Below are 23686 nucleotides of genomic sequence, written 5' to 3'. Positions count from 1 at the left end.
TTGGGCTCTGTGCTGACAGCTCGGAGCCTGGAGCCTGCTTCGGAGTCTGTGTCTCCCTCTCTCTCTGCCCCTCTCCCACTCACACTCTGTCTCTCTCCCTCAAAAATAAATAAGCATTGGAAAATTTAACATAATAAGCTAGAAGGGGTTTGCTGATGATATTAGATAAGAGCCTGCAGACCTTCAAAGTGTAAACAGCTGATGTTGGGCCAAGAAACTTTTCTGTGGATTTGAGTCCAAAAGTATTTGAGATAAGTCCCATAACACAAAGGAAGAATCATTATCATCATCAGCCAAACCATGTTGCTGCTGCCGTAAAACAAACACATGAGGAGAATAAGAGCACTACCAGGGCTGGGCACACAAAGAAGCCTAGAAGCCGAGACTCACATTCCAGTTTTAGTTTGTAACGTATTTCCAAGTTGGATATGTCCAAGTTTGGATGCGAGGAGAAAGAAAAAGAGGTCCCCTGAGGTTACATGCAGAGGAAGGGCTGTAGACACAGACAGACTAACATTCTGCTTCCTGCTTTTGATTTGATTTGATTTTTTGAAAAAACAAAACAAAACAAAACAAAACAGATCTAAGCTTTGTCCGTACACTGGCCAGCCTGATGCCACAGTACGTGGGCTTTGAAAAGATTCTGTAGTTTCTGTCTCGTTGTGATTATATCTGCTGCCGAGATATAATATATATATATGTGTGTGTGTATATATATATATACACACACACATATATACACACACACACACACACACACACACACACACACACACACACACACACATATATATATATATATAAAACAGAGCAGAGCGAGAAAACCAGAACCCAGAGATGGCTTTCCCAAGTCCCACAGCCTCAAACTTATCCCTGCCAGGGAAGTCACTCTCCCTTGAAAGTCAGATAGAACCAGTCTATTGACATTTCTTTTCTACTATGTGCCTGACCGTGGGCAAGGTGCTTTCTCATAAGGCTGATCTGGGTGAGGAGCTGGGGTTGGGGATTTGGCCAAACTTGGGGATCCAACAGGGGCTAATGGGGGTCACATGCTTACCCCCAAGACCTGAACTGAGCATTTTCATACACATTCTCTTTTCCTCACAGAAAATAGGAGATTTTGCTCCTCTTTTCATTCCCATTTCCATTTGTTCAAGTGTTTTTCATGTGCCCTAATAACCATATATTTCATTTTCCACCCATCCAGACTCCTTGCTCCTCCCCGTTCGGTCTGAGGAGAACTCGTAAATGTCATTGGTCACAAAGCCACTCTCCACGCTCGCCAGAGTCACGAATCCACTTTCGGATGGGTTCACGGCCATGTTGTCATAGTCACAAGACAGGTCATCGGGAGTGGCTTCTCCCGAACACACTCGGAATGAAATGTTCTTCAGGTCTGGCCGGGTCTCAGCCAAATCAGCTTCACTTTGTTTTCGAATGATGTTGTAAACCTCTAGGTCTGGGCTGTTCCCCGCATGAGGAGAGGGCCAGATGGTGTGCTGCTCCTTCGTGCTGGGGCCTGGCTGCTCCCCTTTCCTAGGAGGAGAGAAAAGCGGGGCCAAGTATTTTAGACAAGGGGACTGAGAATATCCCCGTGTCTCCTGTTCAGGCAGGAGAAGGCCAGCCTGGGCAATCACTACACTGTCTTTCTCACCTACCGAAACTTACAGGTCAGGGCTTCGGGGTGGGGTGAGGTGGGGTAACAAAACGGGGAAGTGTTGTATTCAAAGCGATTGCGTAGCTATCGTTCACTGCTGCAAGAGCATAGAACAGAGGTGGTTATCCTGGGATCCTCAGAGCTCCCAGAGGGTCCATGGATAGAATTGGATGGGGAAAAATATCACATTAAAAAAAACTCATCTCCAAGTGAAAGTGAGCCTGTCCTTCAATTCTGAATGTAGGCAACAAACTAGAGCAGAATTAGTAATACCTTTGACTCGATCACCAACAGAAATCACAGGTCATTTTCACATCACATCACAGTTGCCATAGAGGCCTTAAAATATTTTACACTCATCTCTGTTTCAAAATTATGGTAATCATATCCACTACTAGATAAGGAAGCATTAATAAAGAAATGCATGTATTACCAAATCACAATCATTTTTGGAAATATTTTGCTAAACTGTTGTATCAGTATAATGGCTTCCCTTGTAATCCAATATATTTTATTGTAATATATTTAAAGATATTGTTCTGGGAAGGAGTCCATAGGCTTCATTTGACTGTTACAGATGTCTGTGGCACAAAAAAAAGGTAAAACCCCCTGAGATAGACTCCAGCTTCAAAGTCACAATTCCCAAATCCTGGCGAGGTGTTAAATAGATAGAGCAAGGAAGGAAAATTAAAACCAACCAACCAACCAACCAACCAAAACAAAACAAACAAAAACAACTGCAGAGTAAGCAGTTGGAAAATATATTTGTAACTTTTAACTGAATTCTCTTTTTAGATCAAAGAGAATCAATTAATAAAAATAATCATAGTAAGAGCTAATATTTTTGACTGCTTACTGTAAGCCCATTCTGCATGAATTAATCCTTCTAATGATCCTATAAGGAAGTTATTATTAAATGAAGCAGGTTCTACTTCTGACCCTTGAATGATGAAGGGCTTAGGGGTGCCAACCCCCCACACAGTTGAAAATCTTCATGTAGCTTTTGACTCCCGGCAAACTGAACCACTAATAGCCTACTGCCGACCTGAAGCCTTAATGATACTGTAAATAGTTGATTAACACATATTTTGCATGTTATATGTATTATATATTGTTTCCTTACAATAAAGTAAGGGAGAGAAAAGAAAATGTTATTAAGAAAATCACAGGGTGCCTGGGTGGCTCAGTCGATTAAGCGTCCAACTTCAGCTCAGGTCATGATCTCATAGTTTGTGGGTTCAAGCCCCATGTTGGGCTCTGTGATGACAGCATGGAGCCCACTTGGGATTCTCTCTCTCCCTCTCTTCGTGCTCCTCCCCTGCTTGTGCTTGTGATCTCTCTCTCTCTCAAAAATAAATAAACATTAAAAAAAACAAAGTGATAAAGAAGAAAAAAAAAACCATTTACAGTACTATACTGTATTGACTGGAAAAAAACCCACAACATGTATAAGTGGACCCACACAGTTCAGACCCTTGTTGTTGTAGGGTCAACTCTGCATTGATATCTTACTCATTCACCTTAAAATAGTCATCAAAGGGAGTCAAATCTTAAAGTCCAATCAAGACTATAAACTTAAAAAGGCAAATCTTAAACAAGTCAAAACTTAAAGAAAATACAAAGGTTTACACAAGTCAAATCTTAAGCATTGGTATTTTACTAATTCATCTTAAAATGGTCATCGAAGGGAGCCAAATCTTAAACTGGACCTTAGTTTTTCTGTTGTAAAATGGGCACACTGGCCTTCTTCTATGTATGGCATGATGATGGGGAATAAAAAAGCAACTGAGAATAGCTGTGGGTCCCTCAAAAATGGTGGCCCATGATTCATAAATAGAGGTCCTCTAGGCTACTTAGTGGAGCTATTTGGTAGCAATCTATAATTGTATATTGAATTAAAAGAAAGTCCATTTAAGAGACTGAGCTATTTCATTTTTAATAAAGTGATTTCATTGCAGATGCTTGCCAGAAGGCTCTGGAACAGTCATATTTCAATGGCTCACTATTTATTCCTTCCCCCAACTAACAAACATTTTTGGAGTGAGAGTATTCATTCATGGAAGTACTGTGCTGAGTGATGTGTGTATACAAAGTAGGCAAATAACACAGTTTCACCCCTCAAGTCATGTAAAATCTTCCTTACACAAAAATGAAAGAATATAAGATCACTCTCTTAGTCACAACTAAGCACAAATGCTTAGTACTTCTGAATGTCCTGAGCCCATCGGAGAATATACTCTCAAATCTGCGATGGTGATTCTCTTGGAGCCGCTATGGCTTTTTAATGAAGTAAACAGAGCAATATCCAAATCTCAAAGAGTCCAGAAGATACAAAGACTCACACAACAACAGTTTTACTTGCCTCCTTCTATAGATCCAAACCCAACACACAACTGTGATGACCACAAGGAGAAGGACGATGCTGGGGATTAGAATGTAAGCAAGATTTAAGGCAGCTTCTGAAAATAAAATTGCATATTATCAGCATCAGTGGTTTTTACGTGCTTCAAAACAGGCTTAAAAAAGCATAATCAACATAGAGTATTTCAAAGAGCGCATTCCTGGAAGGAAATTGGTATACAGTTACCCAGTTGGCAAAGTCTTCTAGTTTCAATAAGTGAGCGTTTTCTACCTATCTTGTTATCCTAAGTAATAGAGAAAAGAAGTTTAAGTGTTGGAGTCTCTTGCAAAATATCAGAGAGGCATTTTTTGAATTAAATTTGTTTTTTTTTTCCCCCAGAGGAAAGAGATCCTCTCTTTTCTTATCCTTCCTGTCCCTTAACAAAGCAGGGGCTGCTTGGGCAGTGTTGATGTCTTTGGCTCTCGGGACAGAAATGGTAGTTCCCGAGGTGGGGTGGGGAAGAGGGAGGGAAGAAGAATTGAGCCTCGGTGCTGTTACCAGGAAAGAGAAGGTCACATGAAGCCCATGAATCAGACTGTAACCTTCCAACAAATCTGACTAAGACTAATTGGATCCAGTTGGGACCAAGAGCAGTGACTGTGGAGGACATTCAGAGGTCTGTTATCCCGACCTATCCTTTGAGACTTAGAACCAAAGAATTTTCTGTCATGGGGCTTGAGGAGGAATCAAGGACTGGGACCTGACCCCTTTCTTACTCCCACTGGTCCAAGGTTCCCAACCTTCTGGAAGCTGTTGCTTTGTTTTCCTGTGAGGCTGCAAACCTAACAACCACACAAACAAAGAGCCCAAAGCAAAACCCACTTTAAATGCCGCCATAAAACCGATGAGCACTGAAAACGCCACCCACCTCTGTAGAGCCCTTTGTCCTTTTTTCAAAGCATTTTAACACATTTTATCGGTTGTATAATAAAATTTGACCTGCTTCTGGAAGAGAGGCCCTAAATCTTTGGAATTTTGCAGGTAATAGGGGTAACTTTATTATTCAGGAGCCCCTCCGACCATAGCAGAGTTTATGCTGGTAAGATGTCTCAGGAAGGGGGCTCCTCGGGGGTCTCAGGACAGGAGGGGGCGTGAAGAGTGAGTTCAATTTCATGGCCAATGACCAAATCAATCATGCCTATGTAATGAACACGGTGATTATGCATCCTGATGCCCCAGGGAGACGACACAGAAACTCCCCACATAGGACCCTCCCGGACCTTACCCTACCTGTTTCTTCAGCTGGCTGGTGGTGGTCTGTATCCTTTACAATAAAATGCAGTCCTACGTATGGTGTTTTCCTGAATTCTGTGAGTTGTTCTAGTGAGCTATCAAACCTGAGGGGGTTGTGGGCATCCTCTGGATTTGTAGCCAACTGACCAGAAGTGGGGGTGGCCTGGGGACCCCTGAACTTATGACTGATGTCTGAAGTGACTTGCTGCAGACTGTGCCCTTAACCTGTGGGCTCTGTCCTAGCTTGGCGTGGCTAATGCCAGAACTGAACTGCAGTATTACAATATCCGATTTCATTTGACGGCCACAGTGAGGCTCTCAGATACGTGAGACACATGGCGTTACTTCCGTCACGCAGAACATGAAAACTAAAGCACAGAGAAATGAAGTGGTTTTTAAAAGTTGCCCAGCCACATAAACCCAGATCTCCCTCTTTGAGACTCCAGGTGAGAGCCCAGGTGGAAATTCCATCAGCGCTCCCAGTTATCACCCCCCTTTTCTCTGATCCTTCTTGATTCCAGTTGTGAAATGTTTGTGTCCATTTCCTCTATTTGTTTCACAAGTGAATGTCAAGGTCGGACCTGTTGGCTTCACGGCCTGGGTTTTTCCCCTTTGTTCCTCTACAGCCATTCTCTAGGTACCCCGCCCCCACCCACAACTGCTGGGCGTCCCCCAGCCCTATCTATCCTCATCCTCAGGCAGGCATTTCACCTCCTGGCCGACTCTTCTCCCCCTGTGGTTTCACTACAAACCCCAAAACTTCGTGCACTTTCTGCAAAGTCACAGATGCCCTGTCTAGTTCATTTTTTAAGTGGTTACAGGAAAGACCAAAGTAGAAAGTGTAACCTTGGTCATCTGTGATCGGGAGAGTCCCGTCATCTATTTCCCCCAGGAGAGTTGGGTCCATACCTTTGTTTCCTTTAAAAGTCTCTCTGGCATCTTCTTTCCCTGTGTCTTCTGGAAGCATGGGTGTTGCTGGCTCTGTTCCTTCACCTGGAGACAGACATACCGACTTGAGACCCCAGAGAAAAGGCCTCATAATCCAGATAGTCTCTGAGGGTGGCCAGGTTGTGGGTGGGATCCCCAAAAAAGAGGAGCAGTTTGACTCGGGCCATTTAAAAGTATAGAAAAGTTAAGGGTTGAGTTTGCCAGCCTACAGGTTCAACTGCCTTCAAGTTCCTGGCATCTTTGCTGCCAAGAATCATGTACTGAAACGGACAGCAGGCAGCTGGCGTCAAGGCACATAAGATACAGAGGTGCCAAAGGGAAGGGCCAATGACTCACTTCTAGGAGCATAAATTATCCGTTTGGCTCACTTCTTTTCTCATTAGATGGAATTATTCCTCTCAGATTGTCAGTAATGACAAGTCACATCCCAAACTGAATTTGTGGTTGTTGCTTTTCAGCTTTGGGAGAAATCGGCAACGCCAGGGAGAGATTAATGAACTACTCGACAGGGCTGCACGTGGCATCTACCTCTCCGAAAGGCATGACTTAACACCCTCGCTCTTTCTGTTGGAAAGTCTGGTCTAAAGACCCTATGGTTCTAAACCCATAAAGGGGGCCTGTGAAACAGTCCAAATGAACCCAACTCAAATGACAGCTTACCTCCAGGCTTTGTAGAAGGAGCTGTTGGCTTCTCTGTGGCAGAAAGAAACAAATATGAAAATAGGAAGTAAATTTCCATGCCATCTGAATGAAACTGGCCAAATGATGGCATCCACTTATTTACTCAGTCTTCCGATAAACTTTATTTTGTGTTACTCAATGCTAGGAACTGGGTTAGCAAGCCAAAAGAATCACTTTTTCACCAAGACTAGCCTTCCCCCAGCTTTACTTGGGTATTTTATTTAAAAAAAAAATTTTTTTTTTCAACGTTTATTTATTTTTGGGACAGAGAGAGACAGAGCATGAACGGGGGAGGGGCAGAGAGAGAGGGAGACACAGAATCGGAAACAGGCTCCAGGTTCTGAGCCATCAGCCCAGAGCCTGACGCGGGACTCGAACTCACGGACCGCGAGATCGTGACCTGGCTGAAGTCGGACGCTTAACCGACTGCGCCACCCAGGCGCCCCTACTTGGGTATTTTAAAAAAAAGTATTTTAAAATTTTATTTATTTCATTAAGTTTATTTTTGAGAGAGAAAGAGGAGAGGAGGAGGGACAGAGAGAGAGAGAGAGAGAGAGAGAGAGAGAGTCCCAAGCAGCCTCTTTGCTGTCAGCACAGAGCCTCATGCAGGCAGTCACGACCGTAAGATTATGACCTGAATGATATCAAGAGTCAGACGCTTAACTGACTGAGCTACCCAGCCCCAAAGTATTTTAAAATTTTAAATATGGGAATTTCCAAATATAAACAAGAATAGAAAGGCTGGTATAATGAACTTCTATGTACCATCACCCAACATATGGCTAATCCAGTTTCAACAGTAATCCCTATCCCTCCCCAGCTACACTGAGGACTCAATTTTAAAACAATCTAAAAAAAAGAAGAAGAAAAGCAAAGCAAAGAAAAAGCAATACAAGACATTTTAACAACTCTCACTAGGGATGTTTTAGAGGGTAACAAACACGATGTCCAAGCAGTGGAAGCGGTTGTAGGGGGGTAGGTAAGCAGACCACTGCCAGCCCCAAGGCAGACACTGGTGATCCAGAACCTGAGTCATTCAAAATGTTGCAAAGAGCCTCAGGACAATCAGGTTGCACAGAACATCTACACTGAATACTTTTACCTTTGGCTGAGAGTGTGTGACCCTCAGGTACTGGTAGTAAATCTCTCATGCTAATCAGATGCTCTGGCATTCATAGGGATGGGGTCCTTAAGGGTGTGATTTCGGAATTCACAGTCCTAAGCCCAGGATGCCAAGGCCATTCTGAAGTTTCATTCAGAAAGGAAACTTTTAATCATCTTCCTGTAAGTGTGTGTGCAATGCAAATCCATTCATTTATTAAAAAAAAAAACACTTATATAGTTCCTGCTATATGATAGAAACATCATCATGTTCTAAGTGTTTTATAAAAACGAACATGATTTACCCTGATAACAGCCTAATGAGGTGGTTGCTCTTACTACGGTGGTTTTGTACACGAGGTGCCTGAGGTACAGGGAGAGTAAATAACTTGTCCGAATCTCATAGCTACTGAGTAGCTGAACTGGGATTTGACCCAAACGACTCAAGTGAAAATTAAAATTGCAAGGAGACAAACTCAGCTAGGTACTGGAGACGCAACAGCAAACGAGAAGAGTCCTTACGCTCTCTGGGATGGCCATAGCATATGGAAACACAGGATGATATTAACAAACACTAATTTGTGACATTACATGATAATACATAGTGTATTCAAGAACATCACATGATGTATTCATTTTCTTGTCCCTCCATGGTCCCATCCACGGTGCAAAACTGCATTAAACATGGCACAACACGAACGCAGCATTCCATCACTCCCTACGATGTATCTGCAATGCACTGCCTCAGATGATTTGTCTCTCATTTTCACTGGATACACCTACGCCTTTCGCACACCTCAGACGTAAGCCAGAGTTCAGCCCTGGCTAGCGTGCCACCTGCTCTACATGGTCATGCTGTCTAGTTTTAGATGTTATTCAACCAGTCTCTTGCTACTCTGGCATAATAGATGGTGTGCCTTCCTGTTGGGACCGCCCTGGATGACCTTCCCCTAGCCCATCAGGTGCAGGGATTCATTGCTCCAAAGTGCATGTTTCCAGACCTCATGTCAACCAGGCAGTGAAAGGCAGAAACTTATAAATAGAAGTTAAAATACTGTGTGTGTGAGGTGCTCTGATCCTCCCAGGAGGAACACCTAACTTGGTTTTGAGGGGCCCTTGGGAGGTTTCCCAGAGGAGATTTTTTTTAACTTCTTATTTTGAAAAAATTCAGATTTATGAAAATTTGCTAGGATACTACAAGGAATACCCATATAGCCTTCACCCATAAGTTACAATTTTATCATATTTCATTTATTTAATTATTATGTCTCTCTGTATCTATGTCTATCTATATTCTTACTTATACCTACATATACACCCACATATGTACGAAGAACACATACAGACACATGCATATGTGTGTGGAGGGGTTCTCTTACATAACCTCAGTAACAGTGATCAGAACCAAGATATTGTCATTTACAGTCTATTACCTAATCTATGCACCTTATGCAAATTCTGCCAATTGTCCTAAAGCTGCGCTTTATACAAAACCATCATCATCCTCCAGGATCCAATTCATGATCACCTGTTGCACTTAGTCGTTCTGAGAGGTGATGTTCAACGTGAACCCCAAAGGTGAGGATGAGTTGTCTGGGAAAAGGGAGGAGTGTTTCAAGCACAGGGAACAGCAGTCAAGAGCTCTTGGGCAACTTCACAGAGTGCAGAGGGGAATGGAGGGGAGGTGGGTGGACAGCTTCACAACGTGCACAGGGGAATGGGGGAGTGGAGGTGAAGAGAGCTGCTCGTGCAGCTTCTTGTATGGCTAAGGTGCGTGAACTCATCCTGGAGATGGGTGGCCACATAAAGACAACGTGTTAGTTTTTCTCCACGTGCTCACCTCCCTCTGCCAGATCTAGTCTGCCCTCCTCTGTGTCCCAGGAGGCTGACGTCTATGCACTGTGTTATTGGGACTCCCTTGCCTTTTCACTTCTGACTGGGCTTAGCTGATGGGAGGCAGAGGCAGGAGAGCAGAGAGAGGTCCCAGGCTTTACTCCCCAGGCTCTCTTCCTGCATCACCACCACGGTTTGACAGTCGCTGCATTTTATGGTTATGGCTTCTCGTGGGTGGCTCCTATTCCATGACTCCAAGCTCATGGGAGCTCTGGGTTCTGCTAAAACCATTCTCTCCACTTGCTCCTTTGGGCTCAGGGGTAGTAACAGCGTCCTACTGTGGCTAATCCCTGGGCACCTCACCGTCTCTTTCTCTTTGCCACACTTCTGTAAATATCCTTTTATTATACTCTCCTCATTAATCCTGTACATCTTTTTTTTAATCCTTTTCCTGTCAGGACTTGGTGTCATTCAAGTAATAGCAAAAGCAACAAAGAATAGTGTGTATATATATATGAATATTATATTATGAATATTTCATATATGTACATACATGTACATATATGCACATATATGTATATATGTATGTATATGTATATATACGCATATACACATATATACACACTAGGTTCAAAGTCCAAAAATTAAAAGGTATGAAAAGAACTTTTAAAATTGCACATTTCCTTCAAAAAATGTTTAAAAATTACAACATTTTAAACCACAGAGCTGATAGGACATAATTAACAGAGTGATGGAAAGTTTTGCTTTTACTGCTCTAAAGAGGCAACTTGCTAAGCCAGCCCCGTCTCAGCCACCTCCCTGCCTGAGTCAGCTCTGTGTGGCAGGAAGGGCCAGGTCTCTGTGGGGAGGAGTTCACCTGGGGTGGGGTGGAGGTGGGGGAGAGAGAGGAAAAACACCTTAAGCAGCAAAAACCAGAGCAAGAGCATAGTCCAGTTCAAAGAGTTTAGAATGACAGGATTATTCTCACCAGGAAAGGTGAGGGCTGGGACCCAGCAGTTGGCTTTAGGGATCTGAGAAACTTCAGGGACAGATAAAAAAAATCACGTAAGTTTAGATCTAAGCCAGTTACGATGGGGGAGTTTGGGAAACCCCAGGAGAGTGAGACTGCAGGCTTGTAGCCAATTTGAAAACCTTAACAGACCTAGAAGCCAACGCCAGGTGAATCTGCAAGGTGGTTTAAGCCTGCTCCTCAAGGTGACCGCTATCTGTCCAAGGCCAGTGAAATCGGTGTACTCCATTATCTACCTCCTCGGGTCATTATTCTGTTTCCTTAAAGCCCCAGAAAATAATGTCACATGGCTGTTAGAAGACTTGCAGGAACAATGGCCAGCTTCCTTTCATATTTCTTTTTTTCCAAGTTCCTACAGCCAACCTCACATGTGGAAAGAATAAGAATTTGTCCACTTAGAGGGCTTTTTGTTTCCTGAACTTGTCATGATTCTTGCTTTGTCAGACATAAATTAGACCCTTTCTTTGCTTCATCCCTTCTCTTAGCATCAGACACTCCTCTCCTTTGCTAGAAGTACTCCTCCACAAGGAACTGTCACTGCATTCCCCAGGGTTCAACACCGCTGGCATTCCCAACAAGCTTTCTCAGAGACCACATAACAAATTCTGGGAACTAGCAGCTGCTTATGAAGTAAGAGAGGCAGCTGGGGATTCAGCCACATGACTTGGGGAAGGATTCATTACCATCAGAATATTTGCAAATGAAATTGTTCTTCATGTTGCATTGGTCGTCATTCCACTGGAACATGTAGCGGCCCCCGATGCCAGCAGGTGCCGATGGCTGATGGTACATGACCACGCAGACCTCGCTGCCGCAAGAAGGCTCATCCACGTACCAGTTCCTGCAGGAAAGGGGTCAACAATGGAGACAATTGGAGAAGGAAGCCCCAGACTTTTCCCATCGAGTTCCAGTGAACCATGAACGTAGGATTCTGCGTCAGGAGACAGTAACACAGGGAGGAATTGAAGTGTTGCCAGTACGTAGAACCACGTGCTTTCTAAGGTGGACATCACAACCAATCATCTGACATTTGCCACAGGCTCTCTGCGGGGAGGAATATATTACCATATGATGTCTGCAAAGCAATTATGAGAAGAAGCAGTCTGGGATGATCTTATTGCTTGCTTTTTGCGAACCGGCTTTTGTTTCTCTTTGTTGTAGAAATCAGACGCACTGACAAGAGGCATGGCTCCTCTCAGCCAGAGCTTGCCTCGCTCATATCTCTTTATGCTTTTCAACCGTCATAACTGCCTTTCTAGCCCTAGGAAGTAGAGGGAAAATTCGAGCATCTGAGCAAGACTTTCCAAAATGGAGAGGCTGTCAAGGCAGGTGAGGGGGTAGGGACAGAGCAGAGGGCCCCCCTAGTCTAATTTCAGCTTTTATCTTGTTTTCCCTTCATCAGGCGGATGAGCCCCTCCTTCAGCCTCTGCTGCCACATTTCTTGCCTTTGTCTTCCTAGCTCCGTGAGCAGCCTGAGCTCCACTATCCGGTGGTACTTGGAATTAAATGGTGCCGCCACCCAGTTGAGTGTATGGGTCCCATTTTAGGGCCTTGGATTCCACAGAGAGTCTGAATGCTGTGAGCACTCACTGCATGCAGTGATTCAGGGCTGGGTTTTATAGTCTGCGTGGTTACCCACCTGAGCTGCTTCCTTCTGAGGCGCCGATCTCACCCTCATGCTCAGATTATTTAGCTGGGCGCTGCTGCTTTGCCTGGATCTTGTCAGAGCCCCTCCTTAAGAGGCAGCTGAGAGACAGGTCTCCTTGCAGCACCTCAGTACGGCTCTGCTTGAGGGCTGTGTTGCCCTCCACCAAAGGGAAGGTCCTTTGCTATGCCTACAGGGTTGAATTTGCCTGGACGATAACTGAACTTGCAGCACTATTTGGACATTGTGCCTGGGCAGTTGGGGGCCCTGACTTGGGCTGGGCTCTACCCCATTAGTTACCTCCAGGCCATTTTCCAACCCAGTTGGTGGACCTCCTAACTTGACTTGCCTTGTTCTCTTCCCCACTGGCCTTATGGCTTTATGTTATTTCATTTCACCGATGATGGAATGGGTGGAATTTTATGCCTGGCACCTAGTTTGTGGACTTGAGCCAGGTCTCAGGCTTGGAATTCACTGATAGAAGAAGAGGCCAGGTCGTCAGGAGGAAGGACACTGCAACGCCATGGTTGGTACACATGGGGATAATTTTCCTGTTCTCCCAAAGGTGCCTATGGCCATTTAGTAGAGTAACCATACACTGGGGGAAAGGAGATACCCAAATATCATAAGGACTGTTGGGCACAGGATGCAAGGTGACATTGATATTCAAAGACTTGAAACATCATCAAGACTACCCATTAGAGTGGGAGCATATTGAGCCCAGGTATTGAGTAGAGCTCTGGCCCAGGACCAGCTCACAGTGGGACCCACCCAGCAGTCATTTACCAGTCTGCAGATATATGACTTGAACAGCCATAGTTGGTAGTTGGTATAGTCCCACGTTGGTTCCTTAGCCCGTGAGGTAAGAGCTGTAATAGTGGACAAGGTCAAGTAGAAGCTTCTGAGACTTTGCTTTTCCCCAACATCTCCAAAGCAGTAAATAAAAAAACCAGTATCTTACCGAGGGGAAGATCACAGAAAATGGTACCACCATTCTAGACAATGCAAGGGTGTTATTCGCCATCGTACCTTTATTTAATTCACTAGTCCGGCTCCTACAAAAACCAGATGGATCCTGAAGGATGACACTAGAACAGCATAAATACAACTAAGTAGAAGCCTCAATTACAGTTTCTGTGCCATCTACGGTGTCTTTGCTAGAGCAGGTTAACTTGCCCTTGGGTACCCACAATACAGATCTGGTAAACACAATATTTTCCACCAGAAAGAGAATAAAAAACCATTTGCATTCACTTGGAATGGACAACAATACACATTTATCATCTTGCCTGAGAACTATATTAATTTTCCAACCCTCCGTCATAATGTGGTATGAAGAGATTTGGACTACCTACACATTTTGCAGAAAATCACACTGGTCTGCTATATTTCTGACACCATGCTAATTGAACCAGAAGAGCTTAGGAAGACTCATGTGCTCCAGAGGATTACATGTCAACGCTATGAAGATTCAAGAGCTTGCCACTTCATGAAAATGTGTAGGTTTCTAGTGATCTAGGGAATTCCAGATCATCCCTTTCATATTGAAGGACAAATATTGCATCTTGAAGCATCTTAGAATCATGTGAAGTAGGAAGCGTAACACCTTTGGGTGCTGGAGACAGCATATTTCACACTTGGACATACAGCTCTGGCCCATATATCAGCTGACACCTAAGACGGCCAGCTTTGAGTGAGGTCAAGAGCAGAAAATGGACCCTGAAGCAGGTCTAGGCTGTAATGCAAGCAGACTTATTATGTAGCAGATCCTATTAGCAGAGGTATCCAGATGGGAAAAATAATGCCACACAGAATTTGTAACAAGCCCCAATGCGAAAATCACAATATAAACCCCTAGGATTCTATAGCAAGGTCACGTCTTCTGAAACGGAGAGATAATCACCTTTTGCAAAGCAGCTCCTGGCTTGCTACTAGGCAGGGAGCACCAAGAGACCATGCAATTCAACTTACCCATTGTGAGTGAGGTACTATCGGACATACCCAGTCCTGGGATGGGAAGGCCCAGAATCAATATATATTCAGGACCAAAGGGCACTGTATGAGCACGTAGAGCAGGCTGCCATAGCCTCTAGCACTGTCATTCCAAAGACTCTCCATCAGCTTACACCAATAGCTGCATAAGGGAATCCCTTATGACTAGTTGATAGAGGTGCCTGAGTTCGGTTCATGGATAGATCAGCCAAGAATGTGAGTACAACTCCAAATGGACGGCTGCTGCACTACAACCCCACTCAGAGTTGGCCTTGAAAGACCGAGTGGTAATGGGACATCCTCCCATTGGCCAGAGCTTAGATGGTATACTTAGTCAACTACCTGGCACAGAAAGAGAAGTTACTGGAGGTCAGAATATATAGGGACTCAGGGGTAAGGCACAGAACTTGGCCAGCTGATCAGGAGTCTAAAAGGAGAAAGAGGGGAAGTTTGGGGATAGGGAACTCTCGGCTAGGGAGATGTGAATAGACATACGGGAATAGGCATGAAGTATGAGGATCTATCACACGTTAAAACCCAGCAGAAAGCCTCTAGCACTGAAGAGGCACTAAACGACCAGGGAGACAAATGACTCGGCCCGTTGATGTCAGCTAGCCTGGTATCAGCTGCCTTGGGGCCGGCACAACAGATACTCACTACAGTAGCCGTGGTGGCAGGGATGGAGGCTATGCACGTGTTCAACAGTACTGCCAAACATTGACCCTTCCAGCAACGGAGACCAAAGCTAAGTCCCTAAAGGAACACCAATCCTAGAACACCAGCCTGGCGTTCGGTGGCAAGTTGACTGCACTGGACTCCTTCCATCCTGAAAGGGGCAAGGATTCACTTTGACAGGGATAGACGTACAACCTGGGTACGGGTTTGCCTTTCCTGCCGCAGGGCCTCAGTCAGTACCGCTATCCAGAGCTTACGCAGTATTAGATCTACCAGGACACAATCCCAAATGACACCTCATTGGACCATGGGACCTACTTTATAGCAAAGGAGGTGTGGCAGGGGCTCGTTGCTGGGGCATTTACTAGTCATATGACATGTTGCAGCATCTGGAAGTTGCCAGCCTGACAGAATGATGGACGACACAGCTGAAGCACTAGCTGAGAGGCAATACTTTTGCAGGGAGGCAGGATCATCCTCCAAAATATCCTCCAAGGCTCAAGTATCATCCCGTGTCCCCAGGAGCAAGAACACATGGATCTGGGAGCCAGGGGGTGGAAACAGGAGGAGGCTTGCTTACCATCACTGGTAGTGACCCACTGGGGAATCCGTGCTTCTTGTCTCTGCAATGCTGGGCTCTGTGGGTTTTAGATGTGCCAGGACCCAAAGGGGAAATACTTCCCCCAGGAGATCTAGGAAAAGTCTTTTTTTTTTTTTTAATATTTATTTATTTTTGGGAGAGTGCAATGGGGGGACAGGCAAAGAGAGGGGCCAGAGGATCTAAAGCAGGCTCTGCGCTGACAGGCTAACAGCAGCGAGCCTGATGTGGACCTCGAACTTACAAATGGTGAGATCATGACCTGAGCCAAAGGTGGACGCTCAACCGACTGAGCCACCCACACACCCCTGGACAAGTCTTATTAAACTAGGAGTGATGGCTGCCACTTGGGCAAGAGGAGCAGTGATTACCTTTGTAGGAGGAAACGGGCCCCCATTGCAGGAGGATGTAGCTATGCTATCACCTATCCTGGGCAGGGAGAAATGTTTGGCATCCAGGTTGTCTCCCTGGGTTCCTGTGGGTATTCACACACCCAATTTGGATGGCAGATGGAAAAGTGCAGTCACTCCAGCCTGAGAAGTGCACATTGACTGGGGCTTCACATTCCTCAGGGCTGAGGGTCTGGGTCCCTGCCACGAGGTAAGCCACGGAGGTTCCCTGAGCAGAGAGAGAGGGGAATCTGGGCTGCAGTAGAGGAGGGAGGTCACTGAGTATCAGCTGTGGCCCTGGGACTAGTGACAGTGATGGGAAGTACAGTTCATCCTAAGAACTTGCCTTTTTCAAGTTTCTCGCAGGAAGAGAGGCCCAGAACCCTGTAGGGGCTACTCCTACTCCTGGAAGGTGTGGATGTGGTCAGCACAATGGGTAGACTTTGATAGAGGATGATCAGCTGTCTTAAATGTAACAGGTAAAATCATGTATTTTAACCTGCATTCTTTGTTTTTTGGGGGGAGGGGTTAGGGGAGGGGCAGAGGGAGATGGAGAGAGAGAATCTTAAGCAGGCTCCACACTCAGCTCGGGGCTCGATTCCATGAGATCATGAATGACCTGAGCTGAAATCAAGAGTCAGACGCTTAACCGACTGAGCCACCCAGGCTCCCCTAATCCGCGTTCTTTTGACTGATCATGAGTTCAAACTTTTTTCCCCCATGTGACTGTTCACCAGTTAGATTTTCTATTTTTCAACGGTCTGCTCAGGTCTTTGGCCTCTTTATATTTTGGGGTTTTACTGACTTACAGAAACTCTTAGCGTGTTAATGACTTCTATAAACTATCTAGTAACACTGTAGTTTGTTATGCTTTTCCAGTCTATGTCTGCCTCTTGACTTTGCTATCTTTTGATGTTTATCCATGTCACTGCATTTCTTAGGGAGGGACCGTGGCAAAGCCATGGTGCCAGGGTGCGGTGTGAAATCAGTAAGTCCTGGCGCTGTGGGTTTACAAGGGCCCTCCAAAATGCAGGATCCCTCAAGTCCCCTCTTGGTCCATCCGGGCCCTGTGGTCGGGAGCCCTATATTGAGTCTTAGCTCCACAGACCTTCAATTTCTCATTGGGGTTCTAATCCAAAAGGCTGGACAGCCAGAACCATTTCACTTCAAGCATCACCTGCTATTATTATTTTTTTTTTTTTTTAAATTTTTTTTTTCAACGTTTATTTATTTTTGGGACAGAGAGAGACAGAGCATGAACGGGCGAGGGGCAGAGAGAGAGGGAGACACAGAATTGGAAACAGGCTCCAGGCTCTGAGCCATCAGCCCAGAGCCCGACGCGGGGCTCGAACTCACGGACCGCGAGATCGTGACCTGGCTGAAGTCGGACGCTTAACCGACTGCGCCACCCAGGCGCCCCAAGCATCACCTGCTATTAAAACAACGCTTCCGGGCCACGGCCACCTGGACAGAGCTCTTGGGACATGAGTTGGGCACAGATCCCACCACCTTCACCACACTGCTTTGGTCAGTGGCTGTTCTGGTGCTGTCCCCTCAGGGTTCTGCCTGGCTGGGTCTTCTCCTCTTCCCCGCTGACCTGGCACCATGCATTCAGCCCAACCCCTTTCTGAGTTACGTCAAGTGAGTTGGCTGCCGTGGATTCCACACACTTACCTGAATGTTGACGTGCTGCCATCGGTCCAAGCATAAAGGTCCTGGCAGGCTGTGCCATTGCTCTGTTTCTCCTCACGCCTCCTGAGCCCGATCCAGAAATCGCCGTCAGACGCCAGGAGGTTTTCAATGAACTTTTCTATCAGTCTCTGCTCATCCTCAGACTCGATGCTCACCAGCTGGCCTCCATCCCTCCTGCAGGCTGCCTTGGCTTCCTCAAAGTTCAGTCTTCGAGAAGCGTCGTGGAAGTAAATGACTTTATAGCAAGGCTTCTGTGTCCCTCCCCGGCAGACCGGCTGCCCTAGAGAAAATAGAAGCCAACCTATTTCAGGACTCCCCGAAGTATACCAGGGCATGGGAATGGAGCTATCCCTGGGCAGGGATTCTGATTACTCATCGGTGGACTGTGTAATGTCATTTAGTTTCTCAGAGCAAATTAACACCCCTTCCGGCATGGAGATGCAGTGATTTAAACCCTGACGCTTATATTGTGTAAGAACGCCACGTTTCGTTCGTTCCATTACAGATTCTTGAAAAGCAGACATTGTTGACTATCCTTTAGAACACAGGTAGATGAAGATTTATGGTTTCACCCCAAGCCACACATCTAACACTGGCAAATCATCGGGAAGCCTCAGGGGATAGCGTGGTTCAGCGTGAGCTACCTCTGTTTGGTGCTTCCTTCAGGTAAGAGAGGTATTCTGAAGTTGGGTGTGGGCTCCTTTATCCTGGAACCCTCTGCCTAGGTAGTAGGACTGAGATGTCACCCAGTCTGTGGTGTGAGCGGAAGCTAAGAGCATCAGGTCGGTGTGGGTTGTCTGTTGTTGAACTTGCCTCAAGACACAGCTAAGTTGTACTGAATTCCTACCATGTGGCATGAACTACGCTGAGGGCTTTTGCATTTACATATGTTATCTCACTGAACTCTCCTGATCATCCTGTGCTGTAGATTTGCTTATGCCCCATTTTACAGATGGGAAAACTGAGGCTCAGAGACATTAAATAATTTGGCTAAAGTCACATAGCTATCAGTATCTTCACTGGAGTCGGAAGGCCATTCTGGTTACGGAGTCAAGCCCATAACCATTGAACTATGCTGCTCAGTTCCCACGCCACCGCAGTTTCAGGCTGCACTGGGAGCCTATGTGATGTGTGGTATCTGACCAACACCAGAAGGACTGAGCACCACCTCAGACAAATGTGTGGGATTCTACTGAGGAGGAACAACATCCCACCCTAGCTTGCATCTGGGTGCCTGAAGCCTTGCTGCACTGGAACTTTGTTCGACCAGCATGTACTGAGGGTCCACTCTGTGCCTGGCACTGTGCTAGGTCCTGGGAATACAGATACAAATACGAGCTCCTGGCCTGCAGAAGCACACAGCGTATGTTTCTGGACCCAAGCGTACAAGTGAAAACCACATTTCAACAAGGGGAGTCCCTCGCAATGTCAAAGCCAGACTGTGGGCCGTGGGTGTGAATTTCTACCACAGACAGAAGGATGAAGGATTCTGGTTTGGGAGCCTCTTCCCAGCCCTCAAGGAACGTTCTCATTTTCCTAATTTGTTTTGCAGCTGTGCAGCGAACAGAGCGCTTTCGTTATTCCCAATAGTGTCCAGAATATGGGGCAAGGGCTACACTTAACGGCATTTTCAGTGCTAAATGGGAAGGGAGCACATACAGATAACCCAGAAGACTCCTGCGAATTCTCGTTTCTATTGCTTCTTTTACCGCTTTTGTAAGGACATCCTCAATAAGCAACAAGTTATAAGAGTTTTGCATCTTCTCCCTTTTCTTTGTTATTCTTCTGTTATTGCTAGAACTCCAACAGGACTGGCACATTAGCAAATTAGGAGGCCTCAAAAGCAAGACATTTCGCACTAAGAAGGTGTTCCAGGGAGGGTGAGGGCAGAGAGGCTGTGGCTGCAATGCTGCCTGGAGAGGATATTGGCCCAGCCCAGCTCTTGTGATTCTTTAAAGGTGGCTCCAAATGAGGGGGCGGACGGAAAATGAGCCCCAGGGACCTACAACCTGGCCACAGCATGACAGAAACTGGAGTTGAATTTACTGGCAGTCCTCGCTTTTCTGCCCTTGGTTTACCAAGGAAAAAATAACACCTTAAACGAATTTCCTGTATGGTCCAGCCTGGCTCTTCAGCGCAAGTCAGCGGGTGAGTGCCAGAGAGCCAGAGCTGGAAGGATGCCTGAGGCGCATCTGGTTCCCCTGCCTTCAGGAAGTGTCTCTCTCTTCTCTTTTGCAGGAAGGGGAAGGGCGAGGGCTTCTGTTCCCCACGACCTAGGACAAAGCCTATGCAGCCCTGACCCAGGCAGCTTTATTCAGATGCACTCCCACCCCCCACCTTCTGCCACCAGGCAGTCCACCCCCATCCTGAAAGCAACTGCGGGTCCCTTCCATCAGCTCCGCAAGCAGGGATAACGCAGTGGCGGCTGCCATTCTCCGCCATCCCCTACCGCCAATCTGTCGGCGCCCGGGAGACCTGAGAAAGGGGCACGGACATTCTCTCCGCTCCCCCCCCCCCCCACCCCCGACATGCAGAACAAACGCAAGAGGCTAGAAGCCAGAGCACTGTACCTCCTCTGAGGTCCAAGTCCGAGGCTGCAGTGGCACGACAGGAGGAAGGAAGCAGACAGTCATTCCCCTGAGTCAGGCGGGGCTTGTCCCGCGCTAACTAGGGTTCTTTCCCGATCTCTAAGCGCTCTGGTTCCAGAGCTGGATCTGGCCATCCTCCCCCCACCGCGCCCCCCATCACCCCGAGAAGAGACTAGAGGTACCAGGCTGGGTGCCCCGCGCACAGCGGATCCAGAATCCCCACTGTACCCGCCGTCTCCAGGAGCAAGAGATCTCCCCAGCGGGCTGGAGGAGAGTTGGTGAGCCCGGCCAGCGCCGGGGTCCTGGCAACTATCGGGCTGTACTCAGAGGGGGGGCCGAGGGGGCACCTCCTGGGGCAGATTTGCGCCCCCGCCCCCCGCCCCCCGCCTATGTCCCCCACCGCCCGGAACTCAGGGCGGGGAACGGCCTTTGAGGGTTCCAGGATACCCAGGGACTCGCGCTGGTCTCAGCCGCTGGGCTAAGCAAGCTGGGCGCGCAGGAGGGCTGGGTCCACCAGCGGGGCGGGGACGCCCCCAGCCCCTGCAGAGGGCCGCAGGAGAGGCGCCGCGGCCTCGAAGACCGCCAGCAGCAGGTGGGGTGCAGGCGGTGCCTCTGCGGAACCCGACCTGGAAGCAGCCCCCGCCCCAGCGCGCTCACTCACCGCTTAGCAGGCGGCCGGTGGCGCCCCGGGGCCCCGCCAGCAGCGCGGCCAACAGCATGGCTTGAAGCGCGGCTCCCGGCTGCATGGCTCGGCTCGGGTGCGCCCTCGGACGCCGCGGCGCCTCGGCGGTGGAGCGGAGGGACCCGCAGCTGCGTGCACGGAAACCGCAAAGGCGGGGGCGGCAGCATCTCCCGAGGACCCACGGAGCCGGCACCCGAAGGAGGCGGGGAGGGCGCGGAGCCAGCGCGCCGCCCCCCGCCCCTTGGGACGTCACCGAGCCCGCCCCCCGACGGCCTCCTCCGGCGAGCTCAGCGCCAAAGACCCGGCTGGCCGGAGAGGAGCGAGCCGGGGAGGGGAGACCGCTCCCCGCTCCCACCCCCGCCCCCCGCCGGCCCCGCCCCGAGCTGCCCACGGAGATCCTGCGTTTGCCCAGGGCGCAGGGCCGAGGACCGTCCCAGTCTGGTTTATCGGAAATCTGATGAAGAGAGCACTGTGGCTAAGATCACGACCGCATCTCAACCCCACGCCCGGGAGACTTGGCCAGATTCGCCCAGCGCCCTAGGCTCTGCAGTGTGGCCCGGTGGGACAGGCGAGGCACCGAAAACCTCCCTGGGGCTGCGTAGGCTGCAGTCCGGGTGCTCAGGGCTACCCCCGAGAGAGGAAGGGTGGGTGCAGAGAACAGATGCTCAAGTGGGCGGTGTGCCAGTGGCCGGACAAGTTACGGGACAGAGTGGATAGTGTCCAGAGGCGGTGGCTAAGTTGGAGTTCTGGCTGAGAAGAGTGTCGCTGCACCTGAAGCCAGTGAGTGTCCCTGAACCCAGCCCGGAAAAAATACCGCTCTTTGCAGAGCACCTGTTGAGGGTGGGGGCGGATTGTAGGAGAGGGAGGAGCCTCCCTAGGACAGAGCGATCCCTCCGTGAAGATTTCCTCACCAACTCAGCCTTCGATGCGTGTGCTCCCTCTTCTAAACTGCGCAGTAGTCGTGTTTCACATTTGCTGCTTATAGTAAACAGTGTTTTCAAACGTACTCCAGTAACGAGGCGAGCCTCCTGTACCGAAACTAAAGTGCTACTAAGTGGCCGAAGGTGCTTCGGATTTCCTTGCCTTCTCCCCCGTGCAGCTGTGGAGCCATGCAGAAGCCCTGTGTCGGCCGCGGACTTCGGGTTTTGGTTGCAGCTGGAGCCACCGCAATTCTGGAGGAAAAGGACTTAATATAGCCCCTGGGTGGGTGGGTGTGGGTGTGGGTGGGAGGGAATCTATTTCGGTCTCAGCTGCTAATGTAAGGAAGCCCTGCCACTGTAGAAAAAAGGGTCAGCAGGAGGAGGACTGACCTTTCATGGCAAGCTTATTTTACAGCAGTCTTTATGTGTGAATTAGATCTCATATCCAACCTTCATCCTTTCTAGAAATTCCTGGTTCTCAAAATGAGGGGGGGACTGCTACCGTGAACAGAAACACTCGAGGTGGCATCTGATATTCTGCTTGTCCTCAAAGTCTGTGTGGCCTTTGGCAATTCCTTTGTCTAAGTTATCAGTGAACTCCTGGTGTCACTAAAGGTCCCCTTAAGAGTTCTGAGAAGGTCTGACGGGGCAAACAGACATGTAAGTGTGCAGATACCAGGTTTTTAAATGTCCATTGAAAAGGATTTCTTTCCAGTATTACAGCATCTGTTACAACATAGGGGAGCTGTTATGTTGGCTCAAATAATTAAATTGTGCCCTGACTTCTCCCTTTGATGCTCTGGCCCTTGGTTCACATTGCCTTTGTTAAGGTACGTGGTCAGCCTAATGTGGTCAGCAACTCCAATTCTCCACAGGTCCTGTGTCCACACCCTTCACCGTGTGACTTTGCACTTCTACTAAAGGGGCTGAGTGGATTTCCCTACCCCTTGTCTTTGTGTTTGACATGTGACTTCTCTGGCCAAAGGAATAAGTCAGAGGTTTCTGAGCCTAGACTGGAAAAGGCCTCGCATGTTTTTGTTTGTTCTTTTGCTTCTCTGCCACGGTCTGAGAGGAACCTGGCTCAAATATCCCACTGGTCCATGTACATCCCAAAGAAGATGACCCATGGAAGGAAGCTGTGTCAGTCAATCAACAGACCTGAGAAGCAGACCTCCCCGGTAGAGCCCTCAGGGCCAAGCCTAGATCAGTTAGCCCCCGCCCCCCCCCCCCCCCCCCAGCTACCCTGCTGATGTGTGAGCAGTAATAAATGTTGCAGATCACTTTGCTATATTGTTGCAGCAAATACCAACCATTACACCAGGTAATGCAGAGCCCTGCCAACTGGGGAAGGCTGGCTGGCTCACTTGCACGAATTTTTCTTGGTGAAATTATCTTGGTCCAGGGTCCCATCCTTAGATTGACAAGCCCAAACACAATCTAACAGAGGATATATATACACACTTATATACATACATGTATATATATTACCCATATATATACATATATACACACACACACACACATTGAGAAATATTATCGTCAAACAAACCGATCTTGGCATTAGTGTGTTGAGAACATACTCTACCTCCAGGCAAGAGATTTCTCAGCGAGCATGGAATCA

At 47.6% G+C, this 23686-nt stretch overlaps 1 protein-coding gene across 1 annotated transcript; it reads right to left on the bottom strand.

Moving 5' to 3' along the window:
* Positions 1-14: 14 nt before the first annotated feature.
* On the bottom strand, positions 15-21425 carry LAYN (layilin). The gene is made up of 7 exons (XM_047877798.1): positions 21125-21425; positions 17858-18155; positions 11568-11725; positions 6900-6932; positions 6201-6284; positions 4020-4116; positions 15-1536 (listed from the first exon to the last, which is right to left on the bottom strand). The coding sequence occupies exons 1-7, from the start codon at positions 21207-21209 to the stop codon at positions 1173-1175; spliced, it is 1119 nt and encodes a 372-aa protein (XP_047733754.1). The 5' UTR covers positions 21210-21425; the 3' UTR covers positions 15-1172.
* Between the last annotated feature and the right edge of the window lie 2261 nt (positions 21426-23686).

This window comes from Prionailurus viverrinus, chromosome D1 (assembly GCF_022837055.1).
Source record: "Prionailurus viverrinus isolate Anna chromosome D1, UM_Priviv_1.0, whole genome shotgun sequence".
In the NCBI taxonomy this organism is placed as follows: Eukaryota; Metazoa; Chordata; class Mammalia; order Carnivora; family Felidae; genus Prionailurus; species Prionailurus viverrinus.
This window is presented reverse-complemented; position numbering and strand designations above follow the sequence as displayed.

What these genes read in the sequence shown, in the direction of transcription:
- LAYN (XM_047877798.1), bottom strand. Translation starts at nt 21,209, where the DNA reads ATGCAGCCGGGAGCCGCGCTTCAAGCCATGCTGTTGGCCGCGCTGCTG. An exon ending in GGCAGCACGTCAACATTCAG is followed by an intron (nt 11,726 to 17,857) that starts GTAAGTGTGTGG and finishes CCTTTCCTGCAG; the next exon opens with GAACTGGTACGTGGATGAGC. An exon ending in CATTTGCAAATATTCTGATG is followed by an intron (nt 6,933 to 11,567) that starts GTAATGAATCCT and finishes TTTCTGCCACAG; the next exon opens with AGAAGCCAACAGCTCCTTCT.